The sequence below is a fragment of the Chionomys nivalis genome, chromosome 6 (assembly GCF_950005125.1).
Source record: "Chionomys nivalis chromosome 6, mChiNiv1.1, whole genome shotgun sequence".
NCBI lineage: Eukaryota > Metazoa > Chordata > Mammalia > Rodentia > Cricetidae > Chionomys > Chionomys nivalis.
In genome coordinates, this window is record NC_080091.1 from 86,382,594 (window position 1) to 86,398,105 (window position 15,512).

The 15,512-nt window shown below is 37.8% G+C and overlaps 1 protein-coding gene across 2 annotated transcripts; it reads left to right on the forward strand.

The window, feature by feature from the left end:
- The first annotated feature begins 1,681 nt into the window (after positions 1-1,681).
- Ambn (ameloblastin) lies at positions 1,682-14,342 on the forward strand. 2 transcript variants are annotated; one of them, XM_057773031.1, is made up of 11 exons: positions 1,682-1,696; positions 2,485-2,553; positions 5,149-5,214; positions 6,564-6,611; positions 7,321-7,431; positions 8,730-8,972; positions 10,003-10,041; positions 10,291-10,350; positions 10,450-10,494; positions 10,891-10,935; positions 13,824-14,342. In XM_057773031.1, exons 1-11 carry the CDS (start codon positions 1,682-1,684, stop codon positions 14,340-14,342), a joined length of 1,260 nt encoding a protein of 419 aa, XP_057629014.1. The 2 variants fall into 2 exon arrangements, with proteins under 2 accessions (XP_057629014.1, XP_057629015.1); XM_057773032.1 differs by having other exon boundaries at positions 8,775-8,972.
- Positions 14,343-15,512: the final 1,170 nt, after the last annotated feature.

A 15,512-nucleotide genomic window follows, 5' to 3' on the forward strand; every position in this document is an offset into this window, starting at 1 on the left:
CATCTGACAGCAGAAATTTAGACAATTTAGAAAAAATTACTCCATTCTAGGGCCTGTGGCCTCCAAAGCCTGGACTTTTGGCTAGGTTTCCAGACCTAGGCAAGAATTGCCTCCTATTAACAAGGTTTCAAATCCAGTCTTAAAGCAGTTGGTGGTCCCACTGCAGTCAGGCCACTGTTGCAGCAGGGAGCACATCTTGCCTGGCAGTCAGTATTGTAGCATGTGGGGTCCAGTGTTAGTAAGATCATTAGTGTCTTGCTTTCCATTTGGAAGTCTGAATACCACTTTTTAGCTCCAAGAAAACTAGACAACAGAGAGGAAGATTCCCTGTCAGCTTGAGACTGACCTATATCCTACAACCAAAACACCTGGTGGTCTTCAGCAACGTAATCTTACTATCTATAGACAAGTAAGAGTAATAGAAATAGTCTAGGATGTTTGCAGCTCTCTGAGGCCTCCCTTAATAGTAATTCATGGAGAGGTACCCCATGTCAAGCACTGAGGGTTTCACTTAACAACTCATGTCTTCGGGGAGCAGTATTGAGTTTCTTATATAACATTATTTGAAGCTATTAGGTCTGCAGTTGGATATGAAGGTGTCATTCTCCCAAAATACCAGCTTCCTCAATGTTCCCTATAATTGGCACAATCTCTACTTTCCTAAAGTGATACTGAGTCATCCCTTCTTCAGAAACTAGTCTCAGATGGTTATCCCATGTTATAAAATCATACCTTTGGGAAGACTAAGAGTGCAGAAAAAATTTGAAACAGGTGGTGCTCTATCTATATCCATATCATTCTTATCCGTGTTGGTGCTTACCTTTTAAGTGACCCAAAGACAACTTTCTAATCTTGTTTGATACTGATGTATCAAGTAACCAACTGAATAAAGAGTAAGGCAGAGTTGACTTCAGATCTGTTTGGTTCCAGGAGAATATTCTAAATTTTCTTCCTCTCTCAGAAAAGAATATGCACCAAAGATTTTCTGTAATTCTTGCAGAGGAATCAATTTAAATTTCTTTTTTAAAAATGGTTATCTCTAGCAAATTATCATCAGATGAAAATACCTAGAAAAATCCAAGAGGGAGAAAATTCACAAATTTTTCAGCATCTAGTTAACATTTTCATCTTTCCTTTCAAGCTCTAGAAGGTATTTTAGTGTTTGACTCAAGGGTATATGTATTGGTGGGGTAGGGGTGGGAAATTACTTTTACCATAAGAAACATGAGGGTCAAAATCTGGCATTAAGTGACTAGCTTTATCTATAGATAAACACTTGCACAAAACAGATAATGGCTTGTTTTCTACCTATTTTACATATATTTCCCCAAGCTCACCAAAATGATTGTCTTCAAAGCCGGTGTCCATTATCCCCTCACTGTCTTCCCTGCAATCGAGTTCTCTGAATAAATACAGGGGCTGAGTTACAATTTAAAATAACGAGACCCTACAGGCCCAGTGTTCTCACATGCAATAAAAGGGTGTGGGCTAATTGCAGGAGCACAATTTTTTTCCTGCATTTGCTTCACTTTGATTGGTGGATTGGTGCTTTAAATAAAGGTTTCTGATCTTTCTGGAATGAGAGTCACAGAGAGAGCCCCAGGCACAGTCCAGAAAAAAAATTAATTTACTTTTCTTAGAACTATTTTGATTGGCATCATCAGGCCTGAGAGCACAGTGAATGTCAGCATCTAAGGTAAAATGTGATTTTCTCATTTCCATATATCTGCTGTAAATTCTCTTTTCCTCTCTCCAGATAACCTTTATAAAGAAAATTTGTCTTCATTTATAAAAAGATGTTGAATAACAGTCTATTTCAACCTCTAGAATGTTCAATAATACCATTCAGCTAAGAAAATAAACTTATTTGTAAAACTTTTTAAAAATGTTTGTGACTATTAGTGACGTTGTCTAATGTATAAAAGTCTGGAGGATGACCACATGTGCTAATCAGATGTGCATTCATGCCCAAGTAAAGGGCCTTTTGAACTTACAAAATATTATTTTTGTAATAAGATTATTCATTTTAAGAAGAAAAATCACTAATATCAAAAGGGGATAAATATACTCAACTTTAACTTGAAAGCTCTAAGTGTTGAAATGGTTCTGTATTATTAGACTGTATTTTAAATGGATTTCAAATTTTATCTGAGTTTAAACAAAGAATAAAATTCTGTGAATGGTGGTGGCTAGACCAATTTTATGAATAGCACTTAAAGAATATTCCTGGAGGTTGCTCTTAAATGTTCATTTAGATTGTAGCTTCATAAAGACAAGTACTCAGCTACATATTTTAACTGTTCATCATTTCATCCCAGGAACCACTTGCTTAGCAACACTTTGCTTTGTAGTTTGTTGGTGTTTATTGTTTGCTTTTTTACCTGATTGTCTTTAGAAAAACAGACACTCACTCTTAGAAATATATATTGACCATTATGAATGCAATTCTACCTGATATAATTTTCTAACCCAACTGTGTTTTAGATTCCACTTTTCAAAATGAAGGGCCTGATTCTGTTCCTGTCCCTAGTGAAAATGAGCCTGGCAGTGCCGGTAAGTCTGTCCCAGGGGATCTCTGAGGCTCCCGAGTCTGACTGATGAAGAAATCTTGGGGAGACAGTCTGAGGGTCCAGGCACCAACTCACTTGATATAATACACTGTGTAGCTCCTGGTGAATCCAAAATTGCAGTGGCCAGACATCCACCTTATCCTCTAAAAGCAATAAGGCAAATACAATTTTTCTACTCCAAACAATATTTTAGAATATTTCAGAGACAATTTCTATGTCTCCTTTCATTCTTTGAAAAGTTAGCAGACTAAATTATCATAGTTCTCATTATGCTATTTTATTATCAAGTTCCTTGCTATCATATGAAATTGAAATGAAAACAGAAAAAAATCTCTCTGGGGGAAAAGTATATATCTCTTTATATTAGCAACATTACAAGGTTATAAAATTAAAGCACGTAGTTTCATGTAAAGCTAGTAATTAGTTGGCACATTTAGTAATTCTACCATGCAATAGGAATTTCTAAATGAAAGAAAAATTGAGGGGGCTACTGAACTTGGTGTTGTATGATAACTGAGACTGGGGTCGACTTCAGCCATCCATCAACAACCTAAAACATTGGCATTCTTTCAATATATAGTGATTCACATTTGAGTAGTTCAGAGTCACACTGAGGAGTGGGGAAACTCACTTGTTTGCTAAGTGTTTGCCCATCAGAGCAGACGTTTCTGCTTTTAATTCCCCACAGGAAATGTATCTCTGTCTATTTATCCCCATGTAAATAAGGTTCCTCTTCAATTCACAACTTGCAGCAGGCATAAGCAAACTATGTCCTGTTGCTAGAGCTCTTTAAAATGTGGAATTAGGACACTTAAAAATAAGGGTGAAGGTGGCTCTGCTCTCAGAATATCCCCAAATTCTGAACATCTTCTGGTACCCACGCTGCACACAGGCTCACAGAATCTCTTTCCTTGTCTTCACAAATTCATTTGTTTCTCTACCAAAAGTGTTTACTGCCCATTTTAGTGGCTTTCCTTTAACATACAGCCAAAATGAAGTATTTGGAAAAATTTGCACCATGACTCAGAAAGTAGGGTTGTACTTGTATGTAAAAGTTAAGGACTAACGGGCTGGAGAGATGGCTCAGTGGTTAAGAGCATTGCCTGCTCTTCCAAAGGTCCTGAGTTCAATTCCCGGCAACCACATGGTGGCTCACAACCATCTGTAATGAGGTCTGGTGCCCCCTTCTGGTCTGCAGGCATACACACAGAAAGAATATTGTATACACAATAAATAAATATTTAAAAAAAAAAAGTTAAGGACTAAAAAGGTACAGAATGGAAGCCTCTTATTAATGAAGGAAAAGGATCCCAATGTTCCATATATGTGAGATGAATGGGCAGTCAGACAAAAAGGTACTTGTAGTATAAATAAATTAAAGAAGGAAAAAATTACAGTTTCAACACTAGGTAAATGAGAATATCCATGAAATCAAAATTCTCAAAATCCCATTTTCTGGCAGGTAAGGTAGCACAGAATTGGATCAAGAAAATAGGAAGCTGGGAATATTGTGAATTAGAAGCCAGACTTGGCTACATAACAAGTTCAAGGCCATCCTGAGCTAAATCCCATAAGCTTGTCTAAAATAAATAAGTAAATAATTTTTTTAAAAACTTTAAACTTAAAAATCTAGTTTCTCTAATTCTACTCTTCCTGTCTCCACCCACCCTTGGACACTGGTATTGGTGCATATTAGTATATGAAAAATTAAAAATGCTTAGAAAGAGAAGTATTTTATATTTTTAGAAAGCTACTTTTAAATATACTTATGCTTTACAATAGCATAGTACTTGATACTGGAATATTTTTTATTTGCAGAAAAATACCCATTGTATGATCAAAAAGAGTAAAGATATAATTTTATTATTTCTGTTTATGTCAATGTGTGTGTGTCTGCGTGTGGGTATATGCACATGAGTGCAGGTGCCTGAAGAGATCAGAGGCATCAAATCTCCTAGAGCTAGCATTACAGATGGTTGTGAGCCATCTGACATGGATGCTGGAAACCAAACCCAGGTCTTCTGGAAAAACAACAGGTTCTCTTAACTGCTGAGCCATATATCCAGACCATGACCTAAAAGTTTAAACACAGATCCATGAATAATCTTTAAATAATAGCACAGAGGCCTTTTGAATGGGAGGCAAGAAAAGGTCACATAACTTTTCTCAATGCATAACCTCATACCATATCCCATAGTCAAAAACACAGACATGCAGCACAAGAAAATTCAGCTTATGTATCTCTTTTGCTTTTACATGTAATCATATTTAAGACTACAAAGAACTCTCGTGTTTTGTTTCCTTATATATTTCTCATTGTAAATCAGTTTCCTTTAAGAGCAACACAGTATTACGATGAACACAAAAAAAAATTGTGGGAGCAAAATTACTAACTATAACAATTTCTCCAGATGACTTGAATTCTTCATTCTGTTTGAAAAACCAAATCATCTGAGTAATAAACTAATACGGTAGCTTCTCTCCTAGAAGTTCCATTCATCAGTGACCTCCTACTACAAACATGCATTTGGAGAAGTTTCTTAGCAAAGACCTCAAGATCATTCCTATTTCTATTTAGGCATTTCCTCAACAACCTGGGGCTCCAAACATGGCACCTCCTGGCATGGCTAGTTTGAGCCTTGAGGTATGTATCATTAGTTATTTTATATATTATATTTTATATATTAGTCATATATATATACAATGTCTATACTAGCATGTTTCTGATTGTATACAGATATGATATATATTGTTTATCACTCTTCCTAGTCCAGAAATCTTTAGCTGTCATTCTGAGAATTTCTAAAATATTAATGGTATTCATTACAATTTTATCTTATGAATGCCACTTCGGTTTTAAACTCTGAGATATTTTAAGTTTTAGGTCATTTATATGGGAATCAAAGCAACACTAGTAATTAATACTTAATGTATGTACATTAACTATTGTAGCGGTTGAAACATATTCTGAAGTTGGAAAAAGCTTTCCTTTAGCTCTGCTGCATATATCTTAGACAACAGAGCTCTCAGACACAAGCATACTTGCACAAAGCTTAGCTGTTAAGAAAGTTCCTATCAGTAGTATTAACATTAGTTTAGAAAAACACAGTAAAACAGGAAGGCTTTATAGTGAAAAAGCTAACAGAAAGTACCTGTGGGATGGTAAGTATCACAATTTTTCACAGTTAATCGTGTCATCCAAGAGCAATCAGTACATATACGGGCCAGATAGTTATTTTTCAAGGAAAGCTAACTTCATTGAGGTTCTCCCTCACGTTTAAGCTCAAATTCAATGCAAGCAACATTATTCTTTTCCCATTTAAAAGGTGACTCTAGGCCAGGCATGTAGAGTTCACCTGTAATCCCAACAAACAGGAAGACTGAGGCAAGAAGGGTGATCATGAGTCGGAGACCAACTTGGGCTCTACATGAAGACCCAGTCTCAAAAAAAAAAAAAAGAAAAAAAATTTACTTTCTATAGAAATAATTGCATTCTTAGCAGTCTACCTAATACCACCTCTTACAATGTTTAATATCTATTATATTGAGGTCCTTTTTGGCTGGGGAGAAGAAGTGAGAGTTTATTTGTATTGCCTGTTTTTCCAAATTCTTTTTCAGGCTGATTTTGTAAAATAAATAAATTAAAATAATTTAAATGAGAAAAAAGGAGTTGATAAATCAACATTCTATAAATGTTCTTGTATTGAATGTGCTATTGAATGAGCTATTTTCCTATGTCTCAATTTGACACAACTAGTATTTTCCCACGTAATGAATGGCAAAAGCAAGCTCAATATTTTCAGACTTACCATGTCAACAGCAAAGCTGTAGTCTACATTTCTTTCTTTCAGTGATAATTTGTGTCTGCTTTAGATTTATTCAAGTTGACCTACCCAAAGATTTGTTTTGATAATATTAAACATCATGAGAAATCAATTGTGTTATATGGACATCTAACATATGTTAGAACACTAACCCACCTTTTTTTTATAGACAATGAGACAGTTGGGGAGCTTGCAGGGACTCAATGCGCTTTCTCAGGTAACTATTGGAGATGAATGAGATCTTCATGAAACTTTATTTTCAAATATTTATTATGAATATTCATGGCTGGAGGCTGTGACAGAAACAGCACAGTAATTGATAACATTTGTTTATTAATTGACAATACCTAAACATTAAGAGAAGAAATGAATGATTTAAAAAGACTAAAACAAAACAAAGTGTGATAGCCACACATGGGCCTCACTCCTGCAATCCCAGTGGCTGGAAACTATAGCAGGAAGAATGCTGTGCGTTCTGAGCCAGCCTGGGTTACACGGTCAGTGTGAAAAGATGAACTAGAGTAGCAGAGATATGTGAAGGCAAAGGAAAGTAAAAACACTACGTCCAGCACTCAGAAGACTGAAGCAGAAAGACTGCAAGTTCAAGACCAATCTAGTGATTGGTGTACTATAATCCTGTCTCAAAACACCAAAAAATCAACCATCAGAATGCATGCAGTGAATTTCCTTAAGGAAGACAAAACCATTTCTTACACTAATAATTTTGTTAAATGGCCCCAAACACAAATCCCCAATTGCTAAATCTGAACCAAGAATATGGTACATTGTGACTTGGCCCAGAACATAATTTAATTTTGTTGGCAGGGAAAATTGATTTATCCATTTTATATCAAGCAGTATCGCTTTTCTTTTTGTTCCTATCTCCTAATGCTGAAGCATATGTATGTTTTCCTCCTTCCTGTCAGTATTCCAGACTCGGCTTCGGGAAAGCACTTAATACTTTATGGCTGCATGGTCTCCTCCCACCGCATAGCTCTTTTCCATGGATAAGACCAACAGAACATGAAACCCAACAGGTAAGCTAATTGCATCCATGTGTTCAAACTCCAAGCTTCAAGATCTTTTCCTACTTCTCTTCTTGAAATTGATACCTACTAGCAACAGATACAAATTAGTAATAAATAAAAAAAAAACTGCCCCCTAACACCAAATAAATAAACTCCTATAACTGCTGTTACTCAGGAAATTTTTCAATATTAAAACAAATTTGCATTTTTATTTCAAATAGCCTCTGAAGTAAGAGATCTACAGTAAAGACATCAACAAAAAAACCTCAGAAATAAAAACATATTATACACTGGACAATATACATTTTAATCAAAATTTCCTAAATAATTACCTAAAGACCAAATGACAATAACCATCCTAAATGACAACACCATGAGAGAAACCAATAAATATATCAATCTGTCAACTGTTATTTACTAGGTTCCTAATAAGCATATCGTCCAAACCGTGGTTTGGGGATAAAAAATAAGGGCATTTTAGAATGGATCACAGGCTCATGATGGGACATATTTAAGGTGTTAATTGAGATAGAAGTAATGAATGCTATGGGAGCTGATGCATGGGCAATGGTTGAAGACAGAAGCAGAGCCAAGTTAAAATGAGTCTTCCAAACCAGTTCTAGCAATTAACCTACAACTAATATGTATCCAATCACAAATAATTTCCAAAAACATACAAAAAAAGTTCAACAGTTACTTTTAAAACTACGTGGACTTCCAGATCAGCATTATCTACAAGGCCACACCGACCACAGAAATTACGTTATCAGTGGTCATCTCTTCACTTGGTTGTTTCCAAAGTACATTTATGATAAAAAAAAAAAAGTTTGAGTATTTTAAAAGAATGTATCCTTTTATTAAGCCACAAAATATATTAAGTACATACCCATATACACTGAGCACTTATTAGTAGCCATATTAATACAATGGGAATAAAGATAAGATATTGTTCTCTGTCAGTTGACTTAGGGAGAAGTTTGTGACAAATTCTATAATCTAGTAAGAAAATGATAAAATAAAGATATACAGATAGTGGTGGTTACCCAGGGGAGAAAAATGAGTCATTCTACCAGAAAATTCAGACACGTAGATTTCTGCACCCCAAGAAACAATGGTCCCATCAAAGCAAGAGGGGTAAGTACACTTAAAACTTTCCCAAGTGCACTGCCTCCACCTCCTGCATAAACTCTGCTTCGAGACTACTCCCTTCCAAACAGCAAACATCCAAGCATTTTGCTGTAGAAATTCTAGGCACCATGGTTCAATGAACCATCTCTTTCTGACATTCTTTTCAAATTTCTCTACAGTATGAATATTCTTTGCCTGTGCATCCCCCACCTCTCCCATCACAGCCATCCCTGCAGCCTCACCAGCCAGGACTGAAACCCTTCCTCCAGCCCACCGCAGCAACTGGTGTCCAGGTCACACCCCAGAAGCCAGGGCCTCAGCCTCCAATGCACCCTGGACAGCTGCCCTTGCAGGAAGGAGAACTGACAGCAGCAGATGAGCAGCCGCAGGACGTGCCAGCAGAGAACACACCAACACCTGAGGTAACTCTGACAGCAGATCAGGATCACCCACGAACACAGTGAAAGGAAAATTAACTGAAAGGATGTAATTAAATACTCATATCTCTTGGGCCTAAAACACTGAAAGATGAATACTTTGTTAATATTCTTTCATGAGACACATATATCCATTTCTAATTCTTGCTATCAGCAATGGCACAGATTCCAAAAGATCTCCATCTCTAAACTTGTCCTGATAGAACCTTCTCTTTGGAATAAGACAGTCCAGAGACGTCCAGGCTCACTACCTTGGGTTTTTCAGTGTTGATAATACTTAGCACAGTAATTGTTCCCTCTGCATAACAAAAAGAATATTGGATTATTATATTTCTGCAGATAAAACACAGCTGTGCAAGATTACCTTGTAATGATGTAAAGAAAAGAACAATGGACAGAAAAAGAAAGGTGCCATACACTACCAATACTATGTAGCAGGCATTTAATATTCCCTCCTATCACCCTGACTACAACCCTAAAAAGAGAAATATTATGAACCTTTTTAAACCTAAGATGATGCCGGGCTTAAAGCACAACTTTAATCCCAACACTCAAGAGGCAGAGGTAAATGGATCTCTGAGTTTAAGACTAACCTGGTCTACAGAGCAAGTTCCAGGACAGCCAGGGCTGCACAGAGAAACAAACACTGCCTCAGAAAAACAATAAACAAACAAACATAATAAAAACAAATTTTTAGAAGCTACAAAATTCTCCAAGGATTACACTAAAACTAAGCGGCAGAGCCAGACTTCAAACCACTCAAGTATGTGCTAATTCCAACACTCATTACCATTTACCCTTTAACGTGCAGCAAATCTGTGATAGACATGTTCCCTACAGGTTCACTTGAGACATGTCAGTAAAAGACAGTTGTGAAGGCATAGGTCATCCCAAGACTTAAACAGGATAAAACAGAGAAACATTTTAAACTGCTTTAGTGTAATTACAAACAAGGTAAGTGAGTAATCCATTTGTCTGTTTTGACTGATAGTTTCACTACTTCTTCATGATACAGGTCCCACTAATGGACTTTGCTGATCCACAGTTTCCAACAGTAAGTACAGATCTCAATGAGATACTGTCATAGAGAAAAAGTATCTCTATATCTTAAAAAGCTTAGATGATTTTTTTATTTTCTTATTTATCTATGTATGTGGAATATTTCTGAGTTTCTTTTTTATTAACCATTAAGTACTAATTTTCACACTGATCAATCAAAAAATATGTTCCTGGAGCTCTTAAAAGTTGTTGCAGTGGATATTTGCCTGTGTTGATCAACTGCTATGATTTCTACCTGTTAAAGGTGTTCCAGATAGCCCGTTCCATATCTCGGGGACCAATGGCACACAACAAACCATCAGCTGTAAGTCTCTGTATCCTACTTCTACTTCCGTGTTTGAAACTTAAAAGATCTATCTTGGGAAGATTCACTTTTTTTATATAACTATTTTGTTCTGCTTAGTTTTACCCAGGAATGTTTTACATGTCTTATGGAGCAAACCAATTGGTAAGTTCATCTTCTGTAAAAGAGCATCATTTAGATATCATCTTCAGGGCTAAAAATCATAGAATTCGTACCTAACACAAGCTATTCCAAATAAATATTCCCTAAATATCTACATTTATTTATGATTTAAATAGTAAGACGGCACACTTCTCTATTTGCATAATTCTAGACAGACACACACACACAATGGCATTAAAGAAAAAGTTCATTTTAAATCTGTCAGATTGGCTCTATTTACTTAGTAACAACTCAGCTCTCTGCCTCTGGACACAGCACTACTAAGTCTTAGGGGAATACTAGTTTGTTTATTTGTTTGTTTTTACTTTGTCTTGGGTAGGTAGGAAAGTCAGAAGGACTTCTAGTTCATAAAATGATGTATTGTTTCTTTTTCAACAGAATGCTCCTGCCAGAATTGGCTTCATGAGTTCAGAAGAAATGCCTGTGAGTACTACCTTCTAACTCTTCTTAAAGCAATGGTCCAGAACAGCTACAGACTTCTGCCTACAAGAGGCAATGACATAAAAGTACCTGTAGGATCACTAGACTCGGGTTGTTCTACTCCAGAACTGAAAGCTTGACTACGAAGCAGTATCAAAAGATTTAAAATGGAGCTGGAGAGATGGCTCAGAGGTTAAAAGCTCTGGCTGCTCTTCCAGAGGTCCTGAGTTCAATTCCCAGCAGCCATAAGGTGGCTCACAAACATCTGTAATTTGATCAGGCTCCCTCTTCTTGCCTGCAGACAGAATACTATATACATAATAAATAAATACATTTTTAAGAACAGATTTAAAACATTACAGAGCTGAGAATGGTGATGATGCATAGAATCCCAGTACTCGGGACGTGGAGGCAGGAGGATCAGGACTTGACTGCACAAGACCCTGTCTCAAAAATACTTGTTTTTCATCACATTTTCTAATCATTTGTACTGAGTGTTGGTCATTTCTGGGCCTAGGGTTTTGTCCCACTTCTTGTATGTGAGCAGAAGAGTCACCTCTCCTCAAAAAGAGGTCAATACAATGAGCTGCAGACACTTCAGAGTCAAAAAAAAAAAAAAAGTGTGTGCTTCATACAGACATCCCATGCCTTTAGGACTAGTGTCTGCAAAATAAGTTCAAAAGTATTTCAGCCCTTGAAAATAAAAAAACATAAAGGAAAAATTCTGAATTTAAGTTTTGATAATTATAAAGCATATTAAGCCAGTGAGAATATATTATTTTAAGTCAATGAGAGCTTACCGTTTTGTTGCTAGTACATGTTAAAATTTTCAGATTTGAGATCAATAACCTCACATAATTTGACCTTTTCTCTCAGAACTGTCTACTAGTTGCATGTATTAGGATGCAAATGAAACTAAAACCATATCAAGTTAACAAGTCATTGTCAATGAGATGGCCCACCAATTAATACATGTACACATGCTATCACTAAAGAAGACTGCCATCTGACCATTTGTTAGTGCCTTCTGTGTGCCAGATACATACAACATGCTATGGAGCTTAGCGATCTAATGACAGGTACCATGCGGATGATGTCAGATACAAGGAATAAGGGCAAATGACCATGTTATTAAAGGAAAAGATGAAGGAAAGTCAGATGGCCCAGGCCAGGGGGTCACAGAGCCAGCTTTAAATAAGATGATATGAAAGCCAAGGAAAGTGGATGGAAGGAATATTTTATTTATATACTACCAACACAACTGGTTAAAAATTAAATCTCCAAGATAAATACTAATTACCATCTTATTAGTGAATCTAATTATATTTTGTCTCATTCTCAAAAGAGTTTGTGATTGTTTAGAAAAAACACAATAAGATAGTGGAAAAACTAAAGGTAAGATTTAAAATGAGTCAAAACAGTGAAGAAATCGCACAGCTCTGCTCAAATATGAATAGTCCTAGATTTTGGTTCCCATGGTCATGGTAGCAAAAGAAACATGTTAAGTTTAGAATTCTAGAATACATCCACAGAGGAAATGTTTCCTCCAGAGAAATCAATATTTTCTTATAGTTTTTTTTTTAATTTAAGGAAAAGAGAAGGAAGGAACAGAATAGGAGGAGAAGGAAGGGAAGGGAGAGAGTAGGGAAAAAAAGGAAAGAGGGGAGAAAGAGGTGGAGGAGGGGAAGAAAGGGGAAGGAGAGGGGGAGAGAGGGAAGGGGAAAGAGAGAAGATAGAAGGAAGGAGGGAAGGGAAAGGGGGAGGGAAAAGAGGGGAAAGGAAAGGAAAGGATCTGAGAGGGAGAAGAGAACTGGAAAAGGGGGCAAAGGAGAAAGAAGAGGAGGAAGGGAGGGAGGAAGGGAGGGAGGGAGGGAGGAAGGGAGGGAGGGAGGGAGGGATCCATGGTGAAGCAGAAGAGTCAAACTCACACAAAGAATCCTACTCCTCATACTGGGTCATCTTGCCCAGCCTTAATACATGAGAATGTGCTTAGTCTTACTGAAACTTGATATGCCATGCTTTGTTGACATTCATGGGAGACCTGGCCTTTTCTAAATGAAATGGAGGAGGAGTGGATTGGGGAGGAAGGTGGAGACAGAGTGAGGTATGAGAAGGACTGGGAGGAGAGAAGGGAGGAGAAACTGTGGCCAGGATATAAAATACATAAATAAATGTTATTAATAAAACCCACACATAGAGCTGTATTTGAGGGATACTGAAAACTACCATGGGCAAGATCCTCCAGAACACTCCTCCTCAACCAAGGCAGTTACGGATCAGCCTTTTTTGGCTGCTTACTGTTTTTTTATTACTATTCTCTCATACATTACATGCCACCCAGTTTCCACTCCTCCCAGTCTTCACCTTACCACCACTCCTCTCCCCTAGATCCACTGCTCGTCCATTTCCCTGAAAAGGAAGGAAGGAAGGAAGGAAGGAAGGAAGGAAGGAAGGAAGGAAGGAAGGAAGGAAGGAAGGAAGAAAGAAAGAAAGAAAGAAAGAAAGAAAGAAAGAAAGAAAGAAAGAAAGAAAGAAAGAAAGAAAGAAAGAACGAACCTCCCAGGGATATCCATGGAACAGTCATAACAAGCACAAAACCCTCTCAACAATAGAAGGAAAAGGCAGACTTTTACTCACTGTTTTCTTAATGTTAAGATGGCAGAGTCTCTACCAGCCCTTCCTGGAAGTGGGTTCCCCCAACCCAGATAAGAACAGAATCCTCTCCACTATATTGCAAAGCGGGTTTCTGTAAGAAGTGTGCTTTCACTAGGCAGTCAGCCACCTCCCTGCTCCGCTAGTGTCTGTAGCTTCTCAGGGAACATACCAGGTATAATTACATGGAATTAGTAACACACAATAATTGTGTCATCAATGGATATTTATTTTTTCAGGGAGGAAGAGCAAGTCCCATGGCCTATGGAACTCTGTTCCCAGGATTTGGAGGCTTCAGGCAAACCCTTAGGGGACTGAATCCCAATTCACCCAAAGGCGGAGACTTCACTGTGGAAGTAGATTCTCCGGTTTCCGTAACCAAAGGCCCTGAGAAGGGAGAGGGTCCAGAAGGCTCTCCGCTGCAAGAGGCCAATCCAGGCAACCGGGAAAACCCAGCTCTCCTTTCACAAATGGCACCTGGTGCCCATGCAGGACTCCTTGCTTTCCCCAATGACATTCCCAGCATGGCAAGGGGTCCTGGAGGCCAAAGGCAGGAACTCTTTGGGGTCACCCCTGCAGCTGCTGACCCACTGATTACCCCCGAATTAGCAGAAGTTTATGAAACCTATGGAGCTGACGCTACCACACCCCTGGGTGATGGAGAAGCAACCGTGGATATCACCATGTCCCCAGACACTCAGCAGCCACTGATGCCTGGAAACAAAGTGCACAACGCCTGGCGTTTTCAAGAGCCCTGATGATCTTGAGATAGCCGCTACTTTGTGTCTGCACAAGCTTTCCAGCTTTGTCCCCATAGCGTACCTTGATGCTAAAACACTTACTACCCTTCCACAGTGAAGGTACCAAGAGCACTAAGCATGTATTAATAAATACAAGTGGCTAGAAATAGTGTAGGTCCCTTCTTGCTTCCATTCTTACTGAAATAAAATGTATCAACTGTCTCCTTGACTTAGAAATACTATTAATGATATCCGAGCAAGCCTGACTCTCAGCGCTTGGTGGTCTAGCACTTAAGCTGTCTTAGGCATTATGGAATTTCTCTTACTAGCCTGACATCATTATACCCAGGAAATGTGACACTGCTTCTTTCTCTAAGCAAAAGCACTTAGTTTCAGAATTCTAAAGTATTTCATTTAAACCTTATTAAATGGTGATTGGTGGAGAGCCCTGACTGCTATTATTGGGTTTCATATATTGGATTTAAAATTCTTATTTGTAGACTATTTGATTTAATCTAGGAAAAGAAAAGGCAATTGGCCTGTTTTAAATAAAGGATTTTTCTCACTGAAAATGTCATACACTGAATTGTATGCTTATTATTTATATGTACTTAAATAGTTAAGAAAAGCATACTCATCCCTTGTTTGCTATTCAATAACTTATTTTAGCTAATTTATTTTATCCAAAGTTCTCTGAAGATAACATAAGCCCTAGGCACTGTGCAAGGCATCAGGTTTATGGTCCCATCGTTCAGAAATGAGGATTGTCACAACTGACCAATAATCACAGAATAACGAAACAGTCAGTCTACGACAAGCTCAGTTACTATACATACATCATCTCACAATGCTGCAAAAATAAAAAAACGTGCTCAGGCCTACTATACATTGCCAAAGTTCCATGAAAAGACCAAACCCTGGTACCATGGAGAAAATGCTCGTGAGGGCGAGCCAGGCAGCTCAGCAATAAAGACACTCACCACCAGGCCTGACGACCTGAGACTGGTCCCCAGGGACTCACATGGTGGAAGAGAAGTGACTCCCAAAAGTTGTCCTCCAACATCTACAAGCGTACCATGGCACATGTGTGTACATGTACAGACACACACAAATCCATATTATTTTCTAATTAGAGAGCATGAGGCTTCTAGTTCAACTTAAGTGGCATTAGAGGAGCAAAAAAGAACC

What these genes read in the sequence shown, in the direction of transcription:
- Ambn (XM_057773031.1), top strand. An exon ending in AAATGAGCCTGGCAGTGCCG is followed by an intron (nt 2,554 to 5,148) that starts GTAAGTCTGTCC and finishes ATTTCTATTTAG; the next exon opens with GCATTTCCTCAACAACCTGG. An exon ending in GACTCAATGCGCTTTCTCAG is followed by an intron (nt 6,612 to 7,320) that starts GTAACTATTGGA and finishes CCTTCCTGTCAG; the next exon opens with TATTCCAGACTCGGCTTCGG.